This window comes from Chaetodon trifascialis, chromosome 15 (assembly GCF_039877785.1).
Source record: "Chaetodon trifascialis isolate fChaTrf1 chromosome 15, fChaTrf1.hap1, whole genome shotgun sequence".
In the NCBI taxonomy this organism is placed as follows: domain Eukaryota; kingdom Metazoa; phylum Chordata; class Actinopteri; order Chaetodontiformes; family Chaetodontidae; genus Chaetodon; species Chaetodon trifascialis.
The window spans coordinates 17,122,656-17,144,941 of NC_092070.1; the positions used below are offsets into that span (position 1 = coordinate 17,122,656).

Genomic DNA, 22,286 nt, shown 5'->3' on the forward strand with positions numbered 1-22,286 from the left:
CCAGCTGCATCCAAGCTCACCTTCAGCACATGTCACTGCCACGAACGAATGAAGGGCAATGGGAATGCGCGTCGATGCAAAGTGTGGGGGCCAGTGGCTTCCCATCATGCAGTGCGGGTCTCAGAAATAGAGCAGGAGAAGGCAGGCAGGGACCCCTGGGATGGTGGCACGGAGCTAAGAAAAGAGCTCCTCTGCTCTCATTTAAACAGGGACAGGTGCTGGAGGAGGAGAGAGGTAGGCCAGACTGAAGGCAGAGAGACGGCGAGGGGAAACAGAGAGAGCGAACGAGCTGTGTGTACACAGTACGAACTCATTCTAATACAGCATGTCAGAGTTAACACTTCACCCTCCACCGCTAACCTCCGCTCATGTCAACAGACATGTCATTTAGCCTTTTAGACAGCATCCATTTACCAGCAAAAAGGCAACGCTCACGTCCCCGATCCATTAACCTAAAAAAGACAATTATGCTGCATCAGTTTGCAGCCTCATTTTTCCTCTGTGAACCTTTTTTTCCTCAGGTAATTACGGGGAGGGCTATGAGGTGTTTTTTCTTTTTTTTTTCACGGGCTCTCTCCCCAGCAGCAACCTAAGCAATCCAGTGTTTGACTACACTTTAATATGACCTCTTTTTTTTCTTCTGATGCATGTAATTTCCCAAAAGACATGTATTTGTGCTGATTCATACATGCGTGTTATTAAAACCCGGCAATTAGCAAGGTTACAGAGGTCGATAAGAGGGGAGAAAGATATTTGATTTCATCTGGCTGGGGAGGCTGAACTGTAAGCACATTTCTGTTCAGGTTTCTCGAAAACTGACTAATCAGCCAAACGGCTCGAGAGGGACTGTATTTTTAATTGTTAACCAGCGGTCAGGATGAAGAGAAGCCATAGCGAATATGAGACGCTGTGCATTTTGTCTGTGCTCTCTGCATGTTTAAGAATCAGGCTAGTGCTCAGTTTGGAGCCTGACTTTCTCACTAATCCTTAAAAACTTCCAACAGTGAAACACTATCCATGTAGGACAGCATAGCAGAACATGCCCAGCCAAGCACAGACTCCACTTCACCTGAGGACACTAAAAGCACAGGCTGACCATACTGGCCAGTCGTAAACAGGCCCGCTGCCAGACACCCATTCCCTTCAGTATTGTGGTACATAAAAGCTCTTAACTATTCCGTCATGCATTGGATTCAAGTGGGACAAAGGTAATGTATGTATAAAACTGGATCCTATACAATAACATGAGGTCATCTGTTGGTCTTGTCTTTGTGCAAAATATCCTATGAACACAGAAGATCAGGCTGATCGCTACTCAAAGTCAGAATCCACAGTAAGCAAACAGGCCTCGCCTTGGACTCCAGTGGGTGGTGCTCCTAACTGTCCATCTGACCCGCTGATGCCACGCTGGCCCGTCACTTGTCAGCTATTGTTCTTTTCTTTGCAAATGGAAAACTGAGGGGACCCGTGAGCCGTGCTGAACAGATAACCATGAAACCGAACCATTTGAGAAGCAGCGTCAGGGGGCATTTTAAATTCAAAACCATGAATGCACACTCACAAATGCTGCGTTAAAAATAGACCCATGATATTAGATTGAAATATTTTTTAATAACAGGAGTACGATGGAATTCAATACTGTAGATGAGCAAATGAACAGAGTACGATAACCTCAACTTTAATACCACAGTGTACAGTGAAACTGGTATACTGCTGCAGCCCTGGCATACTGTTGCTGTAATTGTTATAATACAGTTACTGGATCAAAACAACCCAACTTGGCCGGTTTTCTACATATAACTATAAATTAAACCCAGTATTCCATTGGTGTTATATTGACTGCGGACAGGGTGAATTTTAACCCAGTGTCTTAAAGCGTGTGGGAAAAAATGAATAAAGATAAGACCCTTGGCTGACTTTGTAGAACATAACTTCCCTACAGTAACATTACGTACACACATGAGGCAGCAGGGGCGTTAAGATGGGCTGCGTGGGCTGCCCATCAATTCAAATAAAAATGTGTTCTTTAGTTTGTTTATCTTTTTTTTTCTTTTTGGAAAAAGTAATCTACAATGTACAACTCTTAAACACATCCCGACTTTCTGTAAAAAAGGCAAAGTTTGGTTGGAATTTTGCTACGAGAAAGATGAAGGAGGATCAAAACGCCAGGAATTTCTGCAGCTAAAACCTCTTAACTGCCCATTTGGCTTCGGGTGTGGACGTAAATAACAAGCCTCTTAGTTCAGAGGAATATAAACACAATGGAGCAGAGCTGGTTGGTTACGACTGTCATAAATATCTTCAGCCCCACAAACTATGTTTCCTGTATTTCCCTAGAAGGCTTGGAAAGCTACCAATGTAACTTAATGAAGAGGGTAAAAGAAGAGGAGGATGGCAGAAACAGAGGAAGAGAGGGGAAAGAGGGGAGGGAGGGCAGGTGTGTGTATGTGTGTGTGTGCGTGCACACATGTGTGTGTGGGTGGCAAAGTGACAGGCGATGATTAGCCCAACCAGAGGAGGGTATGTGGGAGGGAGTGTGTGGGAGTAGTGGGGCTGGCGAGCAAGAGAGACTCTGTCTCTTTAGGCGGAGATATACACAAGTGGATTAAAAGAGCACTCATGCTGTATAAACACGTAGAAATGACAGGAGATTTATGCATAGGAAAAGCTTACAACCAAGTATAAAAAGGCATGAACACATGCATCCACACAAGGGCCGACTCCTGTGGGAACATACGGTGTTCTAAAGGGTGTAACGCATGTTGATTTGTTGATAATAAAAACAGCGACAGAGGGCATTATTTCATAGGGTAATTTCAACCTGTGTTTTAAGCATACTGTTTATGTGTGTGTGTGTGTGTGTGTGTGTGTGTGTGTGTGTGTGTGTGTGTGTGTGTGTGTGTGTGTGTGAGAAAGACAGAAGGGAAAAAAAGGGAGGAGGGAGGGAGGAAGAAAGAGATGGAGAGCAGCTGCCGACTCTTAGGTGTGTAGGTGGGACCACTTGCAGCCGTCTCTCGCTGAGCCTCTGTGGAATTAACGGGCTTTAAAGTGGTGCAAAGAGAGATCAAACTTATGCTCACGTATGAAAGTGTGAGCACACGCAGATGCAGACAGCCCGCAGAAAACAGCAGAGATGTGTCTACAGTCAGGATGATCAGCCAATCAAAGGGACGCCGAGCGATCACGTGATGTGATTGATTACTGAGCCTGGGTGGAATTAAAATGCAAGCAAGCTACAGTCATCACAGCTGAATGTGAGAAACCGGAAAGACCCTAAATAAACCTTAAGCTTTAATAAAATCTCCATCAATACACAGATGAGAAGTGAGTGAAAACAGCTATTAAGACACAAAGTTCCTGTGGGAAAAAAAGAAGTACTTATCCTATTTGCATGAAAACATCTCTTAAAGATTACGACCAGATTAATCACAAAAGGGAGATTTAAACCGTAAGACTGCCATCTCTAACCAAGTTCAGCACACGGGCTGCGATCTGCTCAGCTAACCTCCAGCGCTCCTCCGGATCTGTGGATATTTCTGTGCTCCACCAGCAGATAAACAGGAAACTCTGAGCTAACCCCTGCGCATCGTTTGACAGGAGGTCAGCGCACTGGCACCGACCTCATGGGTGGAAACTCCAAAAAGCTGCAAGCAGGTGGCCGGAAAAATACCGATCCTTCCCTTGGGAAGCGCAGTGGCACGCAGCGGAGCGTAGCTGCTACATTTACTACTTTATTCTAGCGGATGTTTCTTACCATTACACTCTCCCCTTTGCTGCTGTAACACTGCAAATTTCCCACTGTGGGATTAATAAAAGATTATCTTATCTCTCATCTTGCATTGTACTGGAGACAATGAACAACAGGGGCTAATATCTTTAGCTGCATCACAACCTCACAGCTGCACAGAGAGATTCCGGCTATTTCTGTGTCTGTGCTCATTAAGCAAACGACCAGGAGAAGAAGTCATCTCAAATATCCAGTCCCATTGCAGATCTTCCTCGAGGCAGGGCTTTCACTTCACTTTTCACTTCTGGCATACATACTTGTGACAAAAGAGGTGAGTAAACTGATATACTTGCACACACATACCCTATATATGCACCATCATTGGTAGGCAGAGTCACCTTCTAGCAGGGGTGTGCCACAAAAATACATTTAATTTTTAATATGATAAGTTAAAAAATTACATACAGCATTGAGATTATGTCAATAATCTGACAACATTGCTGCCGGCTCCACAGTGGAGGAGTTAACTCAAAAAAAGGGCGACATTCATGATTTAGTTACAAACGATCAGATGTACAACAAGCCACAGTAATACGTAAGAAGACAACGAAGCAGAGGCAACCGGTCGAGTACGAGTGGAGCCAAAAATGCTGCAAGGAGAGTCCAACAGCTACTGTGAGTCTTAAAGCAAGCTGAGAAACTACATTCCCTGAAATATCGCAGTATTATTTCAGGCCATAGCAGCCACCTCTACCTATCAGCACACACCGAAACGCACGCACACATTTAACAGCGTCTGACAATAACTATCTTTAAAATGTGTGCGGCGAGCCATCAGTCAGATCACTCTCTGCTCTTTCCTTTTCGTGACAAGTTCAGCTGAGGATGAGGAGCCCCGCTACTGTAAGCGAGGCTCAGTTCAACATGGAGATGCTGCTGTAAACTTCGGAATCAATGGGAAACCTCACAGAGGCTGCGAGATAGAGAGATTGAGCGAGGGAGGGAGGGAGAGAGAGAGGGTGGCTTACTGAATAAAACATCCTGAGAGCACTTTCATGTCAATCCCTGTTGGCTGGGCTGGAGGAAACCCAAACTGGATCTCAGCTCCACCGCAACAAAGGCCCCGTCAAATCAACAGCTACTTCTGCGCAGATCAAGCAGTCGAAAGCACAATCAGTGCAAAGGGAATCTCTTCAAACAGGAGCTGATTTCCCCATGGGCTGGTGACAGCAAACACAGACACTCTCAGAGACAGCGATCACCTGGGAAACTACTCGCGGCGAGAGGACCAGGTGTTGGTTCTCCAGCTGACCTCTATGTTTGTAACGGGGACACGCACACGCACGCAGGCTGACACACCTAACTGACATGACATGCACACATCGCATAAGGTGCACCACTCCTGAGATGTGGTACACACAGTCAATGTAACTGGAAATGCTTGGCAAACTCCTAGCAGTCAAATGAAAAGGCTTTTCCAGAATCAATCTTCAGCTCGGATGAAAACATGTTACCATCGTCTATACTGTTGTAAATAAATGATGATCAGCTCCCACCTCGCTGCGCTGACGGTACTGCATTCATTACCGTTCTTATTTCTATCTCTGATGACATGCCTCTCACAAAAAGGAAGCCCATCAGTTGAAAAAGTGATTTCCTTCAGGACACAAGCTGACGACAAACTGCTTTTGAACTACAGTGATTCAGTAGAAATTCTAATTAAAAAACACCTCCTGTAACAGCCCACACGTGTCTCACCGAATGCTTCCCCTGCACAGGAAGCTGATGTTTAGATGATGTGTGCGTGCATGTGAGTGTGTAAAGAACTGCTTGCGCAAGGCCAGCGAGACAGTGAAGGCCAACGCCAAGAACAAAAGAGAGAGAGAAAAGCAGAAATAATAGAAAAAAACGGAGGTCTTCAGGTGTATGTCAGTCACTTACCCAAATCTTTGGATCCTTGACTTTCACTGGCCAGTTCACCCATTCTGACCAGAGCATCAAAGTAGCCTTTGGCAGCAAATGTCACATCTGGAGATAAAAAGAACACAAACAGAGCAGAATGGTTGTAAAGTTGAAAGAATTCAGATCATTGACTTCAGAAAAGTAGCAATAAAAAACACTTTATTCTTTATTGGATCCTAATTAGCTTCCACAAAGTGGCCTCCTCAGGTCCTCACTGACACAACAAACAATACAAATTTAAAAATGACTGTTTCCATAAAGCCCCCCACAAAAATGCAGCATAAGCCAAGCACAAAGATCAGAAAACATAAGAAACGACCCACAAACAAAAACAAAAGTGTCAAAAACACACCCTAAAAGTTTAAGTCCTGCACTAAAAACTTTACTTAAGTATTACCAAAATGTATTTGAAACTATGAAGTACAAATACTCATAGTGCAGTAAAATGGTCCCTGTCAGTGTTATCGGAATAATATTAACGCTGCATTCATGTGCATGTTGCATTTTCCTGCCGTAGATGTTTAAGGTTAGGCTAATGACAATTACTTTATATTGTGTTTGGCAGTTTAACCTACAGCAACGCGTCACATTCAACAAGATCATCAACTGTTTGTCGTGTGAGAACCACATATCTCATGAAACACAGCCCTTGACCCTGTGCTTGGGTAAACGTGCTTAGCTACACTCCGCAGGTTACAGTGCAGTGTGCGGAAAACGCCAACCATTCGACAGCTCAGCTTTGTGTAAACAGCAGTCTGGCCAGTGACGCGGAAACGTTCGCACCCATCTCTTCTACTGTAGCTGCGCTTTGCTTTTCGAGTAGTCAATCACAGCTTCTTGCCATCTGAAAATAATGCCGCGCTGATGTTGCTACGGAATTACTCCACATCATCATCTTGTTGGCATTCTGCGTGCTTGATTGCAAAGAGGAAATTATTTTCCGGCAGATCAGCTGTGCTTGATGGGAAAGCCACACACAAACTGTTTTCCTTTATGTTGTGTTTCTGGCCCAGTGTTATAATGACAATCTGGTTTTTTACCACCCCGAGGTGCATGTGAGCAATAAGTTTAATATTTAGAGATTTTTTGGGCATTACAAACACACACTTCACATTCAGTGAAGCCCGAATTAATGTGGCACCAAACTCATCAGTTTCTCCAGATCAAAACTGGAAACACTCCATTTGCTTTTTTCCATGTTTTTAACAGTTTGTCTATTGCTGCATCTGTGATAAGTACCACACACCATACACACAGCATTGCAGTGAGTCAATAAGCTTATTTTTAAATTCGTAATGTCTCGTGATCGGAGTCAATTTTGGGGTGTTTTTCATCGCGAGGCTCTTTCTGATCTGCGACCAAATAAGATTCAAAATGTTCCAGCCATGGAAAGAAAAATGTCACGCTGTTAAGCACATGCTGTTAACACCACTGGCCTTTTCCTTCTTCCATTCCATTTCATCTCTTTTGTCAGTATGTCTGAACACTAGACAGAAGGGTGACACAGTGACCTGGGGGGGGGGGTTCTGTGATTAGTGGGTGAATTATGGTTCATACACCTGAACAGACAAGGTTCCAGCCTGCTGGGGTGTCCCTTTGCGGCACTGGATGTCGACCACTTTCAGTCATGCTGCGTTCCAGCATTGATGAATAATGTAAATCCAAGTGGCTTTATGATCTAATGGGGTCACCTAATAACCTGTTTTTCACTCAAGAGAGTCCAAGGGTCACAAAAACAAGATGTCATGTATGCACAGATATGCTGCGTGATGCACAAACAAAATGACTGACCTCGGCTGTACATCTGGAGCGCACACAGGAGCAATCTGTGAGGTTAATCGTAATCAGCAGCCATATCTCCTCTTCTCTCCCACTGACTAAATAAAGATCAAGAGTGCTCCTGGTTGCAGATCAATATCCCCTTCAGTCCCTATTATTCCAACTGCTGCTGTGCTGGCCAAGCAAAGGTCACGCAGGGCAAAGTCGGCTCCCAGTGATTTCTGCCCGGCTGCCACACAGCCTGCCAATCAGCCCATCTCCGGTGAATAATGGCCGCCGCTTTTGGAGGTGAGTTCAACAGTGGTCCAGGTGACAGATGGGCCCTGTGCCTGCAGACAGCTGCCAGGTGAGAGACACATTTACAACAATAGCCTGGCAGGGGCAGGCTAATTCCAGCAGACAGATGCAGCCTTGCGATAGAGGAAGTCTCCCAGGTTGCAAGCCTCGCAGCTCTGCTCCGAGGATGAGGGACATATGCTAATGCTAATCCCAATTACAGCTGAGTCAAAGGCAGAGGATGGCATGCGTTTTCTCCTTCCTCTCTTGCTGGGGGAACACCTGAGAACTGAGAGTGGAGCCCCTCCGGAGCATCACGGCTGATTTCTCTTCATTATGCCAAACAGACCTCCTGCCTGCCTTGATGTGTGTGTGTGTGTTTGTGCGCGTGCACGCAAGTGTGTATATGTGGCAGGGGCTGGTGTGAGTAGGATGGTCGGAGCTACGGCACATTTTCAAAGCGATCTCCAAGCAACAGACACTTTAGTCTTGCTGATATTGCTGCTGCAGTCGCACGTGTGTGTGTGTGTGTGTGTGTGTGTGTAGCTGAAGGGTGGCTGAGTAGATAAGCTGGATCTATGTGGATACTTTACTTCTGTCTAATGAAATGTGTGGTGAGGGGCTCACAGAGACAGACGGAGAGGATTACCGGATTTCTGATTGCAAGGCTGGGAGACAATCGGTAGGGGAGGGGCTCATCTCAGAGCTACTGATCCATCACTCATCCTTCACTCTGGAGAAGAGGAGGATGAACCACACGTTGCTTAATCAGGACAGCGATCATTTCCTGCACCTACACCGTCCTCATCATGCTGTCAGGGGACTTGTATAACGAGTTCCAGGCTGTGTTTGGTAGGCAGTCGGAGTCACTCAGTTGTGTGCATCTGTTGCTTTTACACCTACCAAACGCTGTGAGATTTAGCGACTGACTGCTGTATTAGAAAACCTGGAATGTTCCCACATCCAGATCTAGCGGGCCTACCCATGAAGCCCTTTTGGCATTTCTAGTGTTGAATAATTTCAGTGATTGCACCATATGGGTGGAAGTGTGTCCTCCCATTCCCTGCCCCCGCACATCACAGCCTCTTAGTCCCTTGGGTTGAGCCAATCCTGCAAAGTGGGTCTTTAATGGCTCAGTGAGTCCCTACCAGTCTGTCTCCTACCTACACCAAGGCCAGGATTAGTTATTGTGTGTGTCAGGGGAAAGAGGCACAGGGACGGGGAGGGGGAAGAAGCCCCATTAATTTCTGGATTAGTTAGATTGAGGGGGTTCGGCTTTGTGTTAAGGTTGAGAGGCGTTTTGGGGGAAAGTTTTTGGGACGTTGTTACCAAAGTCAGGCAATTCGGCAAATGAAAGTGTTCCAAACATATATCCACATGTTCTCCTCTGTGAATTTCACTGCTGACAGTGAGCTCCCCTTACCTCTTCATCGGATTAGAGGCTTTTTGTGTTTCTCTGAATGCACGTCCCCTACAATATGCAAGCCATGCCAGAGGCTGTGCACCACACGATATGTCCTGCCCATTTGGCAAGAGGATAAACACTGTCCTCCTTTTAGTGAGATAACAAAGAAGGATAGGTAGATAGATATATATGTGGCGAGAGAGAGAGAGAAGAAAGAGAAAGAGACAGAGAGAGTGCTGGCTTGGCCGTGTGCCTAAACCTGCAGCGAAAAGCGCAGAGAAAATAAATGAGAAAAAAAGGACTTACTGGCAAGGGCCTTCTCATAGTTCTTCCCCATGGCAACAAAGTTCCGTAAGCAGGGGTTGAACTGCTCCATGATGGTCTGAAAGAGAAAAACAAGAGATAGATGGGAGGTGGAGGTTTCATTTATCAGCAGAGCGGGGTCAAGGGCACAGAAGAAAGTCTTCCACCTTGCTCTATTCACTCTCTCACACACTTTCTGCCTCTCTTTCTCCCTCTGACATACACGAACCTGCGTCAGCTGCACAAAATCTATCACACACAGAGTAAACAGCCATCGACAGAATCTTTGGAGGCACTGGGTGGTTGTCTCGAATGTTAATGAGGGCAGGAATGGGTTCCTCCACCCACATCGTGCCCTCTTACAGTGCAGGTGGGATGAGGCAGTGGAGGAGTGGGAGAGGTACTCGTGAATGAAAACGAAGTGACTGGGAAATTTGCACCGACAGGGAAGCACAGAGTTAACCTACAGAGGTAGATGGTGGACAAAAAGGCTAATGTTGGCTGCTAGAGATTCTACAGATGGACATAATACACAATGCTGCGGGCTCCAGTTCATCAGCATCGAGACTTAAAATTACTGCATTAACATCTCTTTTTCTGAAACTGAACAGACTTTTTGTCACAGCAGCAGCAACACACAGCTCTACCATGTAGACAGGATATCATCCTGCACCACGGGCACAGTCGATGTAAATGCAGAGAATGCATGATGCCTGACATCTCCTACCACCATTGTTTCCTCTGCTTCTCTCCCACCCCTCCTCTCCTTCCTCCTCCTGTGCTCCTCCAGGGCTTCCTCCAATTAGCCGGTCCCCAGTCAGCTAGTCGGGAACAGCCAGGGGACAGAGAGACAGCCACAACACTGCTGCAGCAGCAGTCCCGAACACAAGCCATCAATACTGCAGGAGAACACTTAATAATCTACTTCTAGCCTGGATCCACACTGTGGCAGAATAATACGGCAAGGTGCCACCAGCGTCAACCTGAAACAACCTCGGCAGCACATCTTGAAAATCACAAGCCTCTCATCTTCAGTCATATTTCAGCTTTTGCCTTCATCTTGCTGTCTGTCTTTTGTTTTTAATGAGAGCCAAGATTTGGATAGGACGGTATATGTGTGTGCGCGCTTGCTGTGCATCCTGTCAGGAGTCATAGTTCAGGTGGCTTCAGTGCAATATAACCCACCTACAGTAGAAATACCAGTGAGTCAGAGGTAAACCACTGATACTTTCATTACCAGCAGCAACTGTTTTACTACGCCTCTCCATGGCTGTGCTTGCATCTCAAGCCCGCACAGCAGAAACTGGACTGGAATTCAAAACAAAGCTGTTACAACTGTAAAAGATGCAGCTTAACCTCATTTTAAATAGTCGCTTGTGCTGATATGGTGTAATCAACATGAGAATTAGCTGAAATTCTTATGCACGCATTAGAGCAGTGATTGCGTCTACGGCCACAACAAATGATTGTTTTCACAATAATCAGCCGATTCTCTTCTTGATTAATGGACTAATTAAGAAAATTAAATAAATAAATGATGAAAAATGCCCGTCAACATTTCCCACAGGCGAAAGTGAGCCATTTCCAACACCAAAGAAATCCAGTTCAGGTTCATATATGACAAAGAAAAGCATCAAAACCTGACACGTGTTCTGCTTTTAGCTCGAAAAATTACTAACACTATTAATCAGTTATCAAGACTGTTGATTAATTTCATCTTGATCACCTAATCAAATAACTGTTGCAGCTCGATAGTTCCCTGCATTTTTGGAGGATGCTAGCTTGTGATAATTGTGCAAAAAATATTTTAACATGGCTTTAAACTCTGGCATCGGTTGAGGTGAGCATCGACAGACAGTGAAGGTGTTACTCAGCTTCCCATGGCGGCTGGCTGTCTGAACTCAGAGGTCATTATGTTCTTATTAAATTCCTCTGCTGCTTTTAGATGGCTCTGGCCCTCGAGCCAAATGGATTGCAGCAAGTCCACCGTGCATCGGCTCTGCAGCTCTCAGGGCCACAGCGAGATTCTGCAGAGAAGCTTCTTTTAAAAATACAACAGTTGTTCCTGAAGAGGAGAAAAAAATGTTCTCAAGAAAGAGAGCACATGAAGGCTCTACAGACTGAATACACCGCTGATTGCTTTGTGCAGAGGGCGTCGTGTCAGCTTATTGTTTTACATAAACTTATTCCAAAGCTAACTTGAAGAGACGGCAGAATGAGCTCTGTGAACTACTCCAACAGCAACTAGTGTTTAATAGCGTCTAATGTGCTAGAAGGATAGGAGCATAATTGGGGGAGAATCCCATTTTCAAACACACACACAGCGCTCACATGAAAAGGTATCCCCCCTCTCTCCGCCTCGGGGAAGATAAAAGCTTAACACATCCCTGTGGGCCTCGCTGAGGAAATGTTTATTCCTAAATGTTCCGTCGCTCCGCCCGATTCTGAAATAAAGTGCATCTCATTGATGAGCACGGGGGTCACGTGAATGTGCAAATCACATTCACGTGTGCGCGCGTGCTCATGCGCGCACCTGCATTAATACAAGGCTTTATAATAAAAAGAGTGGTGGTGTTTCGAGCTGGTGGGAGGATTGCATAACGAAGCAAAGCCCGGTGCAGCATCATTACGGCACATTCTCCCACTGAAGAGGCCAAAGGTATCTGACACACACGCACGCACGCACACAGGCATGCACGCGCGCACACACGCTGACACACTGCCATTCAGTCACCACAAAGAAAATACATGCAGTTACTGCAGAACTGCATATAAAGAATTACCACGGACATAATGATTATATAAAAGACATGATTTACATGCAGCTAAGGGGGAAGTGGAGAGAAAAAAAAAAAAGGTGAGGTAGTTTCTTCCTTCATCTCTTCCCATCGTTGCTAAATTTGTCATCCCAGTTCTCGTGTACTACATTGTCACCCTAATTGTGGCAGCTAATTGGGAAATGGGGCCAGGAGGCATTGAAGTTGTGTGACGTGAAGAGAAAGAGAGACAGAGAGGAGGACAGAGAGAGGAAGAGAGAGGACGGAATACTTCAAGTATTCTGAAATAAAAGGTATATAATCGCGTACTGTGTGTCCCCCTGCCCATTCAATCACTCCTCTGTATCATCTTTCAATTAAAGCAGTAATAAAATAAGAAACGTGTCACGGCTGAAGTCTAATCTTTTCCTTTGTGGGGACCGAGAAGTTGTCCATATTGCGACTGCCTACAATGAAGACTGAATGAATTCATTATCAGCACCGGGGGCAAAAATTAAAGCAGACAATTAAAGGGGGGCAGAGAAATGTCTCCTACGAAATGAATCAAATCTGTCTGACACCCAATTGTGCTGCGAGACGGGAAGAATACGGAGAACTCTGGAGCTCGAGCACAAAGGCTGCAGATAAGAGAAAACATTATTAAGTGGATTAAAATGATTTCTCTGCACCCGAACCAAATGAATTCCTCCTCGGCGTGGAAGCAGCGACTGTAACAAGGTCAGTGTATGTGAAACAGAGTGCTGATTCAAGCTATGGGATATTCATCTGCACTCATTCTGTTCTGTCACACACACGCTTACACACAGGCAAACACAGTAATGACATGCAAAGGGGGTAATTTCAAAGCAACACTGGCTGATTAGAACCAGGGGGAATCACGCGCAATCAGAAGCCAGGATGCCATCATCTGCTCCTAGCCGCCCTCCCCTCGCTCCTTCCTCCGCGTTCCCTCTTCTACACGCAGGCCGGAAAATGCCCAGCATCAGATGAGCGCTGACGCCAACGCTTACTGTATTTGTGAGGACTGTAAGGACTTGTCATGTGGTGACAGGCAGCTGGGGCGGCCAAGCTTAATGATAGGAATGAAAGAAAAAAAAGGGAGTAAATTGTGGATGGACTGTCTTTCTTAATAAAGAGAAGCGTGAGTTTATGATGGGTCTCAATCAGCTGGAGGACAGATGAGACCTTTAAACTAATTGCGGTGCCAAGAGGAAGGAGTCAGATCGCAGCATGATCTCCTGTCTGATTGACTCCACCGACTGATGAGGAACAAGGGCGGACCAAGACGAGACACGTCAGGATCCGGGTGTGTCACCACCTCGGCTCTGCAGTCACCTGAGGGAAACCCTGCGTTGCTCAAGTTACGGCACCGAAGCAGGCTTGAACATAACGCCGAAGGAGAAAATTGCTAATTGTGTCATCTTATGCTATCATTATGTGAGGCTAAAGGATGAAGCTGTGGCATCACTTGTGCAATGTTTACAAAAGGGCAACAGTGAGTCAGGGTAAAAGATCAGCCAACAATTTTCCATTTTTTTCCAGTTTTAAAATCAGTTTTGCAATATGCAAACGTGCAGAGGAAATTAGCTACAATTAAACGAAGCTGAAATCAACGCCGCTCGGCTTGGCCTCAGGGCAGCTGCGGGTGTGCATGTGATTGCAATTCTGTTGCTCTTCATCTGCCACACTGTGTGATTTCCAAAACTCTTTTACATAACCACAGGGACCAATGCACATTCAAGTTAGCGATGCTTGAATACACACATCTGACGAGCACTGCCGCAAAAAACGGAGCGGACAGCGAGCTCAAGAGGCCAAATCTGAGGAAATCTGGTAAAAACAGAGGTCTGGAGTTTTGAGTGCGTGTGTGTGTGTGGGGAGGGGGGGGGGGGGTTGGGGTCATAAATAAAATCCAAAACATTTCCACTCAACAGCTTTACTCTGGTTGCTGCCATTGTACTCTTCACACCCTCAGCTGACATCCGCAGACAAACTGACCAAACAATGTGCCAAAACTCCATCATGCTGCCTTCAGGCGCATGTCGTGAATATCAGAACGAGAAAACGCACACGCAGGAACGATATTAACTATGGAAATTGCAAAACTATGGACAATTTTGAACTATTAATTAAATGTACCACTGCATATATAGTGTATTTTTTTTTTCCTTTAACTTTTAAGTGTCCTGAAAAGGGAGAAAATAAGTGGTAGGGGGAGTATGTGTGGGTATTTTGTCAAAGGTCAGTCTGGATTAAACTTTCCAGATGTTTATTTCTGTTTATTTCCAGTCTGGTCACGGCTCATCCCAAACTGCTTCTATTCCTCCTGCTGTCACAACTGAGCATGTCAGACTTCTCCGCGACACTGGAAAGACAACAGCCACTTGTGAGAGGTTGCATTCCATACAAATCTCATTACATTTCTCCAGAAGAATGCAAATTTAATTCAAACATCGTGCTCAAAAATAGACTCATTGTCCTCACTTCTCCCGTTTCTTCATAAGGGAAGATGGCAAACTTCTTGTTAAGTCGTAGATTAAGAGAGATTTTCAAGGCGACCACACAACAGCATGGGATGTGGAGCGCAAGGAGTCTAAAAATCACTGCAGAGCTTCTGCGCAAGTGAAGGAAACAGAGCCAGCTTCATCCTGCAATCCAGCTGAAGGTGGGTTAGAGAACTTTCTAAAGTACACACATCAATCCAGAGAACACACAGACTGTCATATACTTGTTTCAGAGCAAAGTCCGGGTGTACGCTTTGAACAGATGCCACAAAGAAGTCTGTCCTTCTTGCATACCTGAAGCCTCGCTCTTAACGCAGGAGGCCCAGCATGTGCCTCTCAGTGGAGGCCGCGCCGAACATCAATCCAACAACGCCACGTGAACATTCGTGTCCTTTCCAAGTGAGGAGAGCAAACTTTTCAACGTCGTGAGCCGAGAGAAGACTCTGTACAGTTTGAGAAGAGCTCTCGTGTTCTTTTGCTGGGGAAGTGTGCAGAGTAGATTACTGCACATCAGCTGCGCCAAACACAGACGGGGATCCGTACGGAGCAGACCAAAGGCGTTCTTCTTATAACTTCACAAAGTGACAGGAAATCTGTTGTTTGTTGATGCAGCAAATACTGACAGTTGCAGCCCTCGGTCTTATGCTACAGATAACGATGCTGCTTATATCATACAACCCGAACAATATAGGTAACGCTAACATGCCGGATTGATGGGACGTTCAAGTTCACTTTGCTGTTAGGATCAGACGGGAAATGATTTTGTTTCCTGTGGCCAACATAAAAAACATTTTCTGGCACCGGAGTATCAGAGACATTAAAGCCTCCTGTGATCTCTTTGTCCAGCTCGAGCAGGAAACATTAAGCGCTACTTATTACAGCTAACTTATTAGCAGCAGGGATCCAATTATGGGTCGTGGCCACAGAGGCTATAATGAAACTCATGACCCTGCAGACGCTTGAAGAGGACCAGGACAAGCGAATCAACACTCCACCGTCAGTTTAGGTATAAAAGTAATTGTGTTCTTCTGCATCTTTCGCAGTTATGTAATGTGAACAGAACATAACAGCAGAAAGACACAAAGTTTCAGCTAGATTTCATTCTGCTTAGTCAATATTTTCGAGTCCAGCGTGACTCATATTATCAGACAGGAGCTATGCTAACCGAGGAAACTCAACTCTTGCAAAAAGGATCTCCATCACCGTGAATCTTGAATCACCTCTTACTAACATTCGTCCTCTTACACGTCCCACGCTCTTTCCTTTCTCTGCCAGGCAAACACAATGTGCACCTTGCTATCGGGACTCTGAGAGCTAAAGGTAGAGGCGACTTGGTGCGCGGGCTTCGGCTAAAACAGGATTTGAAGAGGAATACAGGCTTATTGTTAGTAATAATCTTTCATTATCATTCACTCTCAGTGTGAACTGTAAGCATCCCCAAGGACAATGCACAGCAACTTCTGTGGAAGTAAAATGTTTGGTCATGTTGGAGACAGCTAGGCCTGAATCCATGTTGGTGAATTCAACGGCCGCTCATTTAAGAGATGCCGTTGGTCACAAAAGAGTGTGTCTTCATTTGTTAATATACATCTGTGCAAATATCCTGTTCAATATTACAGATGTTTTACTGTGCTTATATATTATTTCTACTGCTTTATATCTTTTCTGCTGTGCAGTAGTGCAATACAGTATTTTATCACGCACATCCTGTCATGAGCAATTCAAAATTTTGCTTCAAAAGGCAACTTTTTATGCATATTTTGTATATAATGCACATATACATATATAGAGTTGATTCTATCTTGTATTGTTTTTTATTGTCTCTTTTATTTGTCTCTTTTCTACATCTCCTTCTTAATTCTTATATCTAATCTCTTATTATTGCTGTCTGTAACAAAGCAATTTCCCTGGCGTGGGATCAATAAAGTTATATATTATCTTATTTCAAATAGCTTGTGGTTCAAGACTTCATTGACATAGGTCTCATTTGAGCTGAAACACAGGATGTGCAATTGCAGGAACGTCTAGACAGCCAATCTCTTGTTTCCATGTTTGTTTCCTCACACTGGAAGCTCGTGCTCAGGCAGACAGCTTGTTTGCCTCAACCCAGCTGATGAAAACACACCTGATTCACTTCACATTAACCAGGTTTTAAACGTTTAACAAATTTACAGAAAATCGTTTAAAGTATCCATCCACTGCCATTATACAAATAATGGAAGTTGAGTGCATCAACGACAAAAAGTTGGTGGAGTGAACTCTCCGGTCAGGCGCCATCAAACCAGAGCTGACGAAGAGGTGACGCAAGTCAAACCTCAAATGCTGGAAGACATGACAGAAATACAGCGTTTATGTTTGCCTCATGCACTTGACTTTAAATTCCCTTGACTGTGGAATCAACAACTGTGCAACATGATGTAATAATCGTGACAGGCCCATTTGCCACCAAGAGATATATTATTATGGGCTTTTGACAACGAAATGGCAAAAGCTACAAGGCACAGTTTTACCAGATTCAATCAAAGCTGTGCGGTTTGATGACTGTGTTTGGCCCCCGCACTCGCCAACAAGAGGTCTCAGGTGGAGGAGCCACCTCTGAAACAGGCTCTTTGTTCTGCCCCCACCTTCTAACTGCGCGTCTCCTGCTGCCGGAGCACAACAAATAATCTGCCCGCCAGAGACCAACTATTTACTGCGTTTGTTTGCTTTGTCTTCTGTCATCTGCAGCCAGTGTGACCCCCCCCCCCCCACCACCACCACCACACACTCACACACACACACACACACACACACACACACACACACACACACACACACACACACACACACACACACACACACACACACACACACACACACACACACACACACACACTCTCAGACCGCGCCGGCATCAGCCACTCAACTAACCCAACACAGGCGCTGGTTACCACAGCAACCAAGACCCAGGCTTATTTGCTAGCTTTAGTTCTTTGACCAGCGAACGATCCATTCATTTTGGTGGAGGAAAGAAAGGCATCCCTCTGAAATCCCTCAAAATATCATCCTAACTCAGATCAATTGTGAAAGCGAGACTCTAATAAACAGACGGCGGAGGCTGACGCTCCTCTAAATGACCATCGAACGAGAGAGGGACACACTGTGCCACGAAGAACTTCATTTCAGCTTCATTTCACTGGTTAGACGGAGGGAGCGTGAGCAAATTCACTTTCTGCGTGGCAGCGTTAAAGCTGTCAGGAAGGGTGTTCATGAGTTATGGGTGTATTGTGTGAGGGTCTCACTGCTGACCTCCCCCTTGTTTGGAACATTCAGATCTCAGCACAGTCACAAATAGACAGAAAAGCTTGAATTTTTGTGCAATGTAAATCTAAAATAAATCCACGTTTCCTATGAAAGTGTCCCACGGTGCCAGTCTTTCTAAGTGCTTTTTCCCCCGTCTCTCGTTTATTTCATACTGCTGCATCACAGCGAGCTCGTGATGAAAATGTATATCGTGCCACACTGTCAATTAACACAACTTAAATAATGCAAATGCACTTTGAATTTACACTTGAGGCTAAATTAATAAATAAACTGGCAGTACATGGAGCGCCATGACAGTGAGTGTTGCATTAGTCACTTTACATCCCAAGTTTGACTGCATAGGAGCGTCTTCAGCGACAGGAAAGCAGAAAACCATGGGAGTGAGCGAGCTGAATTTCCTTTCTGTACAATAGCATGACTGGCGTGGGGCTCGGAGAAACACTGCGGTCGCCTGCTGAGCGAGCCCGGTGGGTGTAGTGTGGCCGACGCTGCTGAAAGTAGCAGCATCTGCCACAGAGACGTACAGTAACACAAGCCACAGGCATGTTAACTGTAGGCCACGACCTGCAGATGTAAGGCCATTGTCCGCTGCCACAGCACCAACTGAAATGTTCTGTCTCTGCTCCTGTGTGTCTCTTTCAGTCTGTGTAATTACAGCTTCACCCTCCACAGTAATTAGGGACTATTTCAACAAGGATGTGGAATGTCTCCATCTATTTTTCCCTTTCTTCATCTCCTTCTCTCTTCCACCCCCTCAATAAAGCATTTTCTATAGAGCAAAGAAAGTCCTTTTTGTGACGGACAAGTCACGTTTTGGACGCTGGCCACGCTAACAAGGTGACTTCAAAATCAACCTTTTTTTTTTTTCTGTCAGCGGCGGTTCCCGAGCTTCTTTGCAGTCAGTACAGTGTAGCCTTGGATTCAAAGCGGAGCATCTCAAGTCTCCGTCCTTGAAACAGCAGTGATGAGTAAAAGAAAAGAGAGAATGTCTCTAAACCATCCGCCCCCGGACGTGCAGAGAAGGTGGGTGTGTGGAGCAATAGTCCTCTCTCTGCATCGCAGTCAAAGGCACAGGGAACAAATCTGCTGTTCCACAGGCAATGAATGTTATGATATCTCCTGCAGTGCATAATGCAATCTTTTCAAGGCCCTGGGCACCAGCAGGCATAAACTTGTTGAAACACTATATTCTGGAGGCAGATGTTCGGGAGCTGAAGTCATTTTAAACTCTATTAAATTGCGTATTATAAGGAAAGTGGCGCCTGATGTGATATGCTGCTGGAAAAAGGGTAAATAAAGTGAAGAGAGGCATCAGTGGAATGACTCCAGATGTATTTTAATTTTAATTCGAGGCCAAATCACACCACTGTATAACCAGCTGGTGTCCCCCCAGAGCCCTCACGGACCTTTCATGAAGCATTTTTAAGACAGGTTCAACATCTCCGTTTCATCTCCTCCTGAAACTAAAGCTACGTCACCTCCCCTCTCCATCGCTTTTCCTCCCTCTCACTCGCCTTCTCCAGCCCTTCGCCGACTGCAAGTCTTTTAGCACAATGATATGACAGAAACACATAAGAATAATGGCACGCTGTTGCTAAGAGACCACCTGTTCAGATCTCCCACATGAGATTGTGGTGAAACTGTTGGTCCTCTTATCATTATCAGAATATCACTCATTTGAGTGGAGAGAATGTCACGACAATATTGCAACTGAGAGAGAAACCGATTATATAACAGGATACCTTTTAGGCAGAAAAACTGCATTTCGGATCGGGGGGTTTCTTATCAAACGGCGTTCTGCAGCAGGATGAGCCTCATGACACAATGAGGATCCTGTAACCAGAGAGAGCTGAGCATCGCACTTGATCCTGTTCAACGTCAAACAACTATTTAGCCTTCCTCATAACAGCCATTTGAGAAAATGGCATTTGCTGTTTTCCAGGCTGTGTTGACAATTAGGGAGTGGTGCTGCATGGGAAAATGAGTGTTTAGTCCTGAGGGCTGGTAGAGACGGGACACACCCTTCTATTCCCTTACCTGCCAGGGTGTGTTCAAAACCTGCACCGCATGCACCAAGTAGAGAACACACACTTCCTGTAGCAAAGCCTGTGAATAAATACAGGTAGCATTAGTATTGTGCTAAAGGGTGTGTTCTTCCATTAAACCCTCCACCACCTTTTCTCTCTGGGATAAAAGTGCTTGAACCGTTTCATTATTGGCTGATTTATCACACAGCTCCGTTCTTCCTCAGCCTCCAGTCTGATTAATCTGTTTGGTCACTTAAGTTAGAAGCCAGGTCGGCGCTCAGACTTCATCCATCGACCTGCTAAGAGGCTTGACCCGGGTCACAGACGCCCAGCGACACGGGCCAGCTGGTGGAGATGTGCACACACACACGGACAGACACTCAAACACGCAAGCACCGGGTGTCAGTCTTAAGTATCTGTCTCACCCCGTCAGTGCGGGAATGACTAGATGCCAATCGCCACGTCTGGAACTGTCTGTCTATGTGAGGGAGGAGATGGAAGTGAGTCATGCAGGATCAGGCTGGGATTGCCGGGTTTACAGGGGTGACTCCCCTGGTGATCGAGATAAAGTCAGAAAACTAAGGAGTGCCTGCGGCCTCCACTCGCTGTCTCGCTCTCACTGTGCCTACAGTCCCAGCCCTGTTAAACACACACACTCAACTGGGCTAACATGACTCACAGCAGCGCAGTTACCCCCCTCTTCTCCCCTGCGATTACTCAGTATCTGCCCAGCTGCTGGCTGCTGTGACTTTGCAGCCGCCGTATGTTTTTTACATCTCCTTTTCCTCTGGAGGTGTCTGCTCGCATACAAAGCAGACAAACACAATTACCGTCCGCGGAGGCATTCAAATGCTTATCGAGGAGAGAAATGAGCAGGCCTGTGCTGCGGAAGTTAAAATTTCATTCATTTCCCAACCAAAGTTAATGTGATGTGACTGGCTGCTGGAGCTGGCAGGTGCTTGGAAAGTCTCCATGTTCAATCATCTGTGCAAACAATTAGCAAATGCATTATAAAAAGGCGAGATGCTTCAAAAAGTCAAAAGGTGCAACACTAGAAGTAACGACTGTCATCAACATTACACTCTGCACTCTGGTAAGAAATGTCAAGTCATCCTGCCCTGTTTGTGCCGCTAATGATGGGGTGAGCTCAGTTCAATTTTCTGTTTACTTCAGGATTTTGGATACATTTTGCATCTTCTCAATTACTTGCAAAATCATGCAATTTTTACCTCATTTTAATACTTACGCAACCAGCCTTGTAGCTTCACCATTCCCTCATCGTGGCTCAGAAGCCCATGAAATTAAAGTTGATAGTCTGCACTTCAAACTCGCAAAGTGTTTCATGTTGCATCCAAACTAAGAGCAGCAGATTTCAGTGACCAAACATGTCGAGTGCTGCCCTCCCTAGAATTTAATGGCATCATTGAAGTGAGGTTTTGAGGGTATAAACACCTAAAAACATGCAGCGCACTGCAAAAGACTCATCATTCATCACTGAGTCAAACTGAACGCATCTCTTCAAATATTGAAGCACACTTGCTTTCAACACTGCTGGGGGAAAAAATGCAGTGACTACAGATAAGACTCGAGGTGACCTTCCTAGCTTTTGCCACGAGGTCAGATCCCCAAGCGAGGAAGAGGGACTCTGTCTCTCCACTCCACTGCCCATCAGCGTTCCTGGCTGTCAGGACTCTGACGGGGCGCTTTCACCCCAGAGACAGCGTCCCGCAGCTGGGTTTGCACTTGAATGAACAAGACCACACATGCAAGGGCCCATTCTCAAGGGCCCATTCTCCCCAAAGATTCGGGATCCAGACACCTAGTCTGTGTCTATGTTGATTAACCCACATTAGTAGGTGTAAACACTTGGACAAGGCCCCGACAGAGCGTAGCATACAATTGACGACGGGAAGGATACACTGTAGGCTGTGTGACCAATTGAGGACAGAAATAACCACCTGAAACATTTGCTTCCCCTGTTGGCTCTAAAAGAAGAAGCACCAGTCAGTCTCTGCTCATCTGACCTCCTTTTTGATAGATGTCTATTCCCTGCAGGAGAATGAGCAGCTACCCCCTGCCCGTTCCTGGCCTTCTGTTCGGGGAACTACAGCTGGCGGAGGGCGCAGGGGGAAAGTTGAAAGTAGGGTAATATTTATGGGTCATTACATGTAAATAATGACCAGGAATATACTGCAAGAAGCTTCCTTCAGAGTCAGTGAGCTC

The 22,286-nt window shown here is 45.5% G+C and overlaps 1 protein-coding gene across 5 annotated transcripts in view; it reads right to left on the bottom strand.

The window, feature by feature from the left end:
- baiap2a (BAR/IMD domain containing adaptor protein 2a) overlaps positions 1 to 22,286 on the bottom strand; it is a 51,334-nt gene that overhangs the window by 27,711 nt on the left and 1,337 nt on the right. For all 5 annotated transcript variants that reach the window (XM_070981353.1, XM_070981356.1, XM_070981354.1 and 2 more), the window contains exons 2-3: positions 9,456 to 9,531; positions 5,669 to 5,755 (exon numbers count right to left, since the gene is read on the bottom strand). In XM_070981353.1, the coding sequence (XP_070837454.1) occupies positions 5,669 to 5,755; positions 9,456 to 9,531 (163 nt within the window). The remainder of the gene's footprint in view (positions 1 to 5,668; positions 5,756 to 9,455; positions 9,532 to 22,286) is intronic.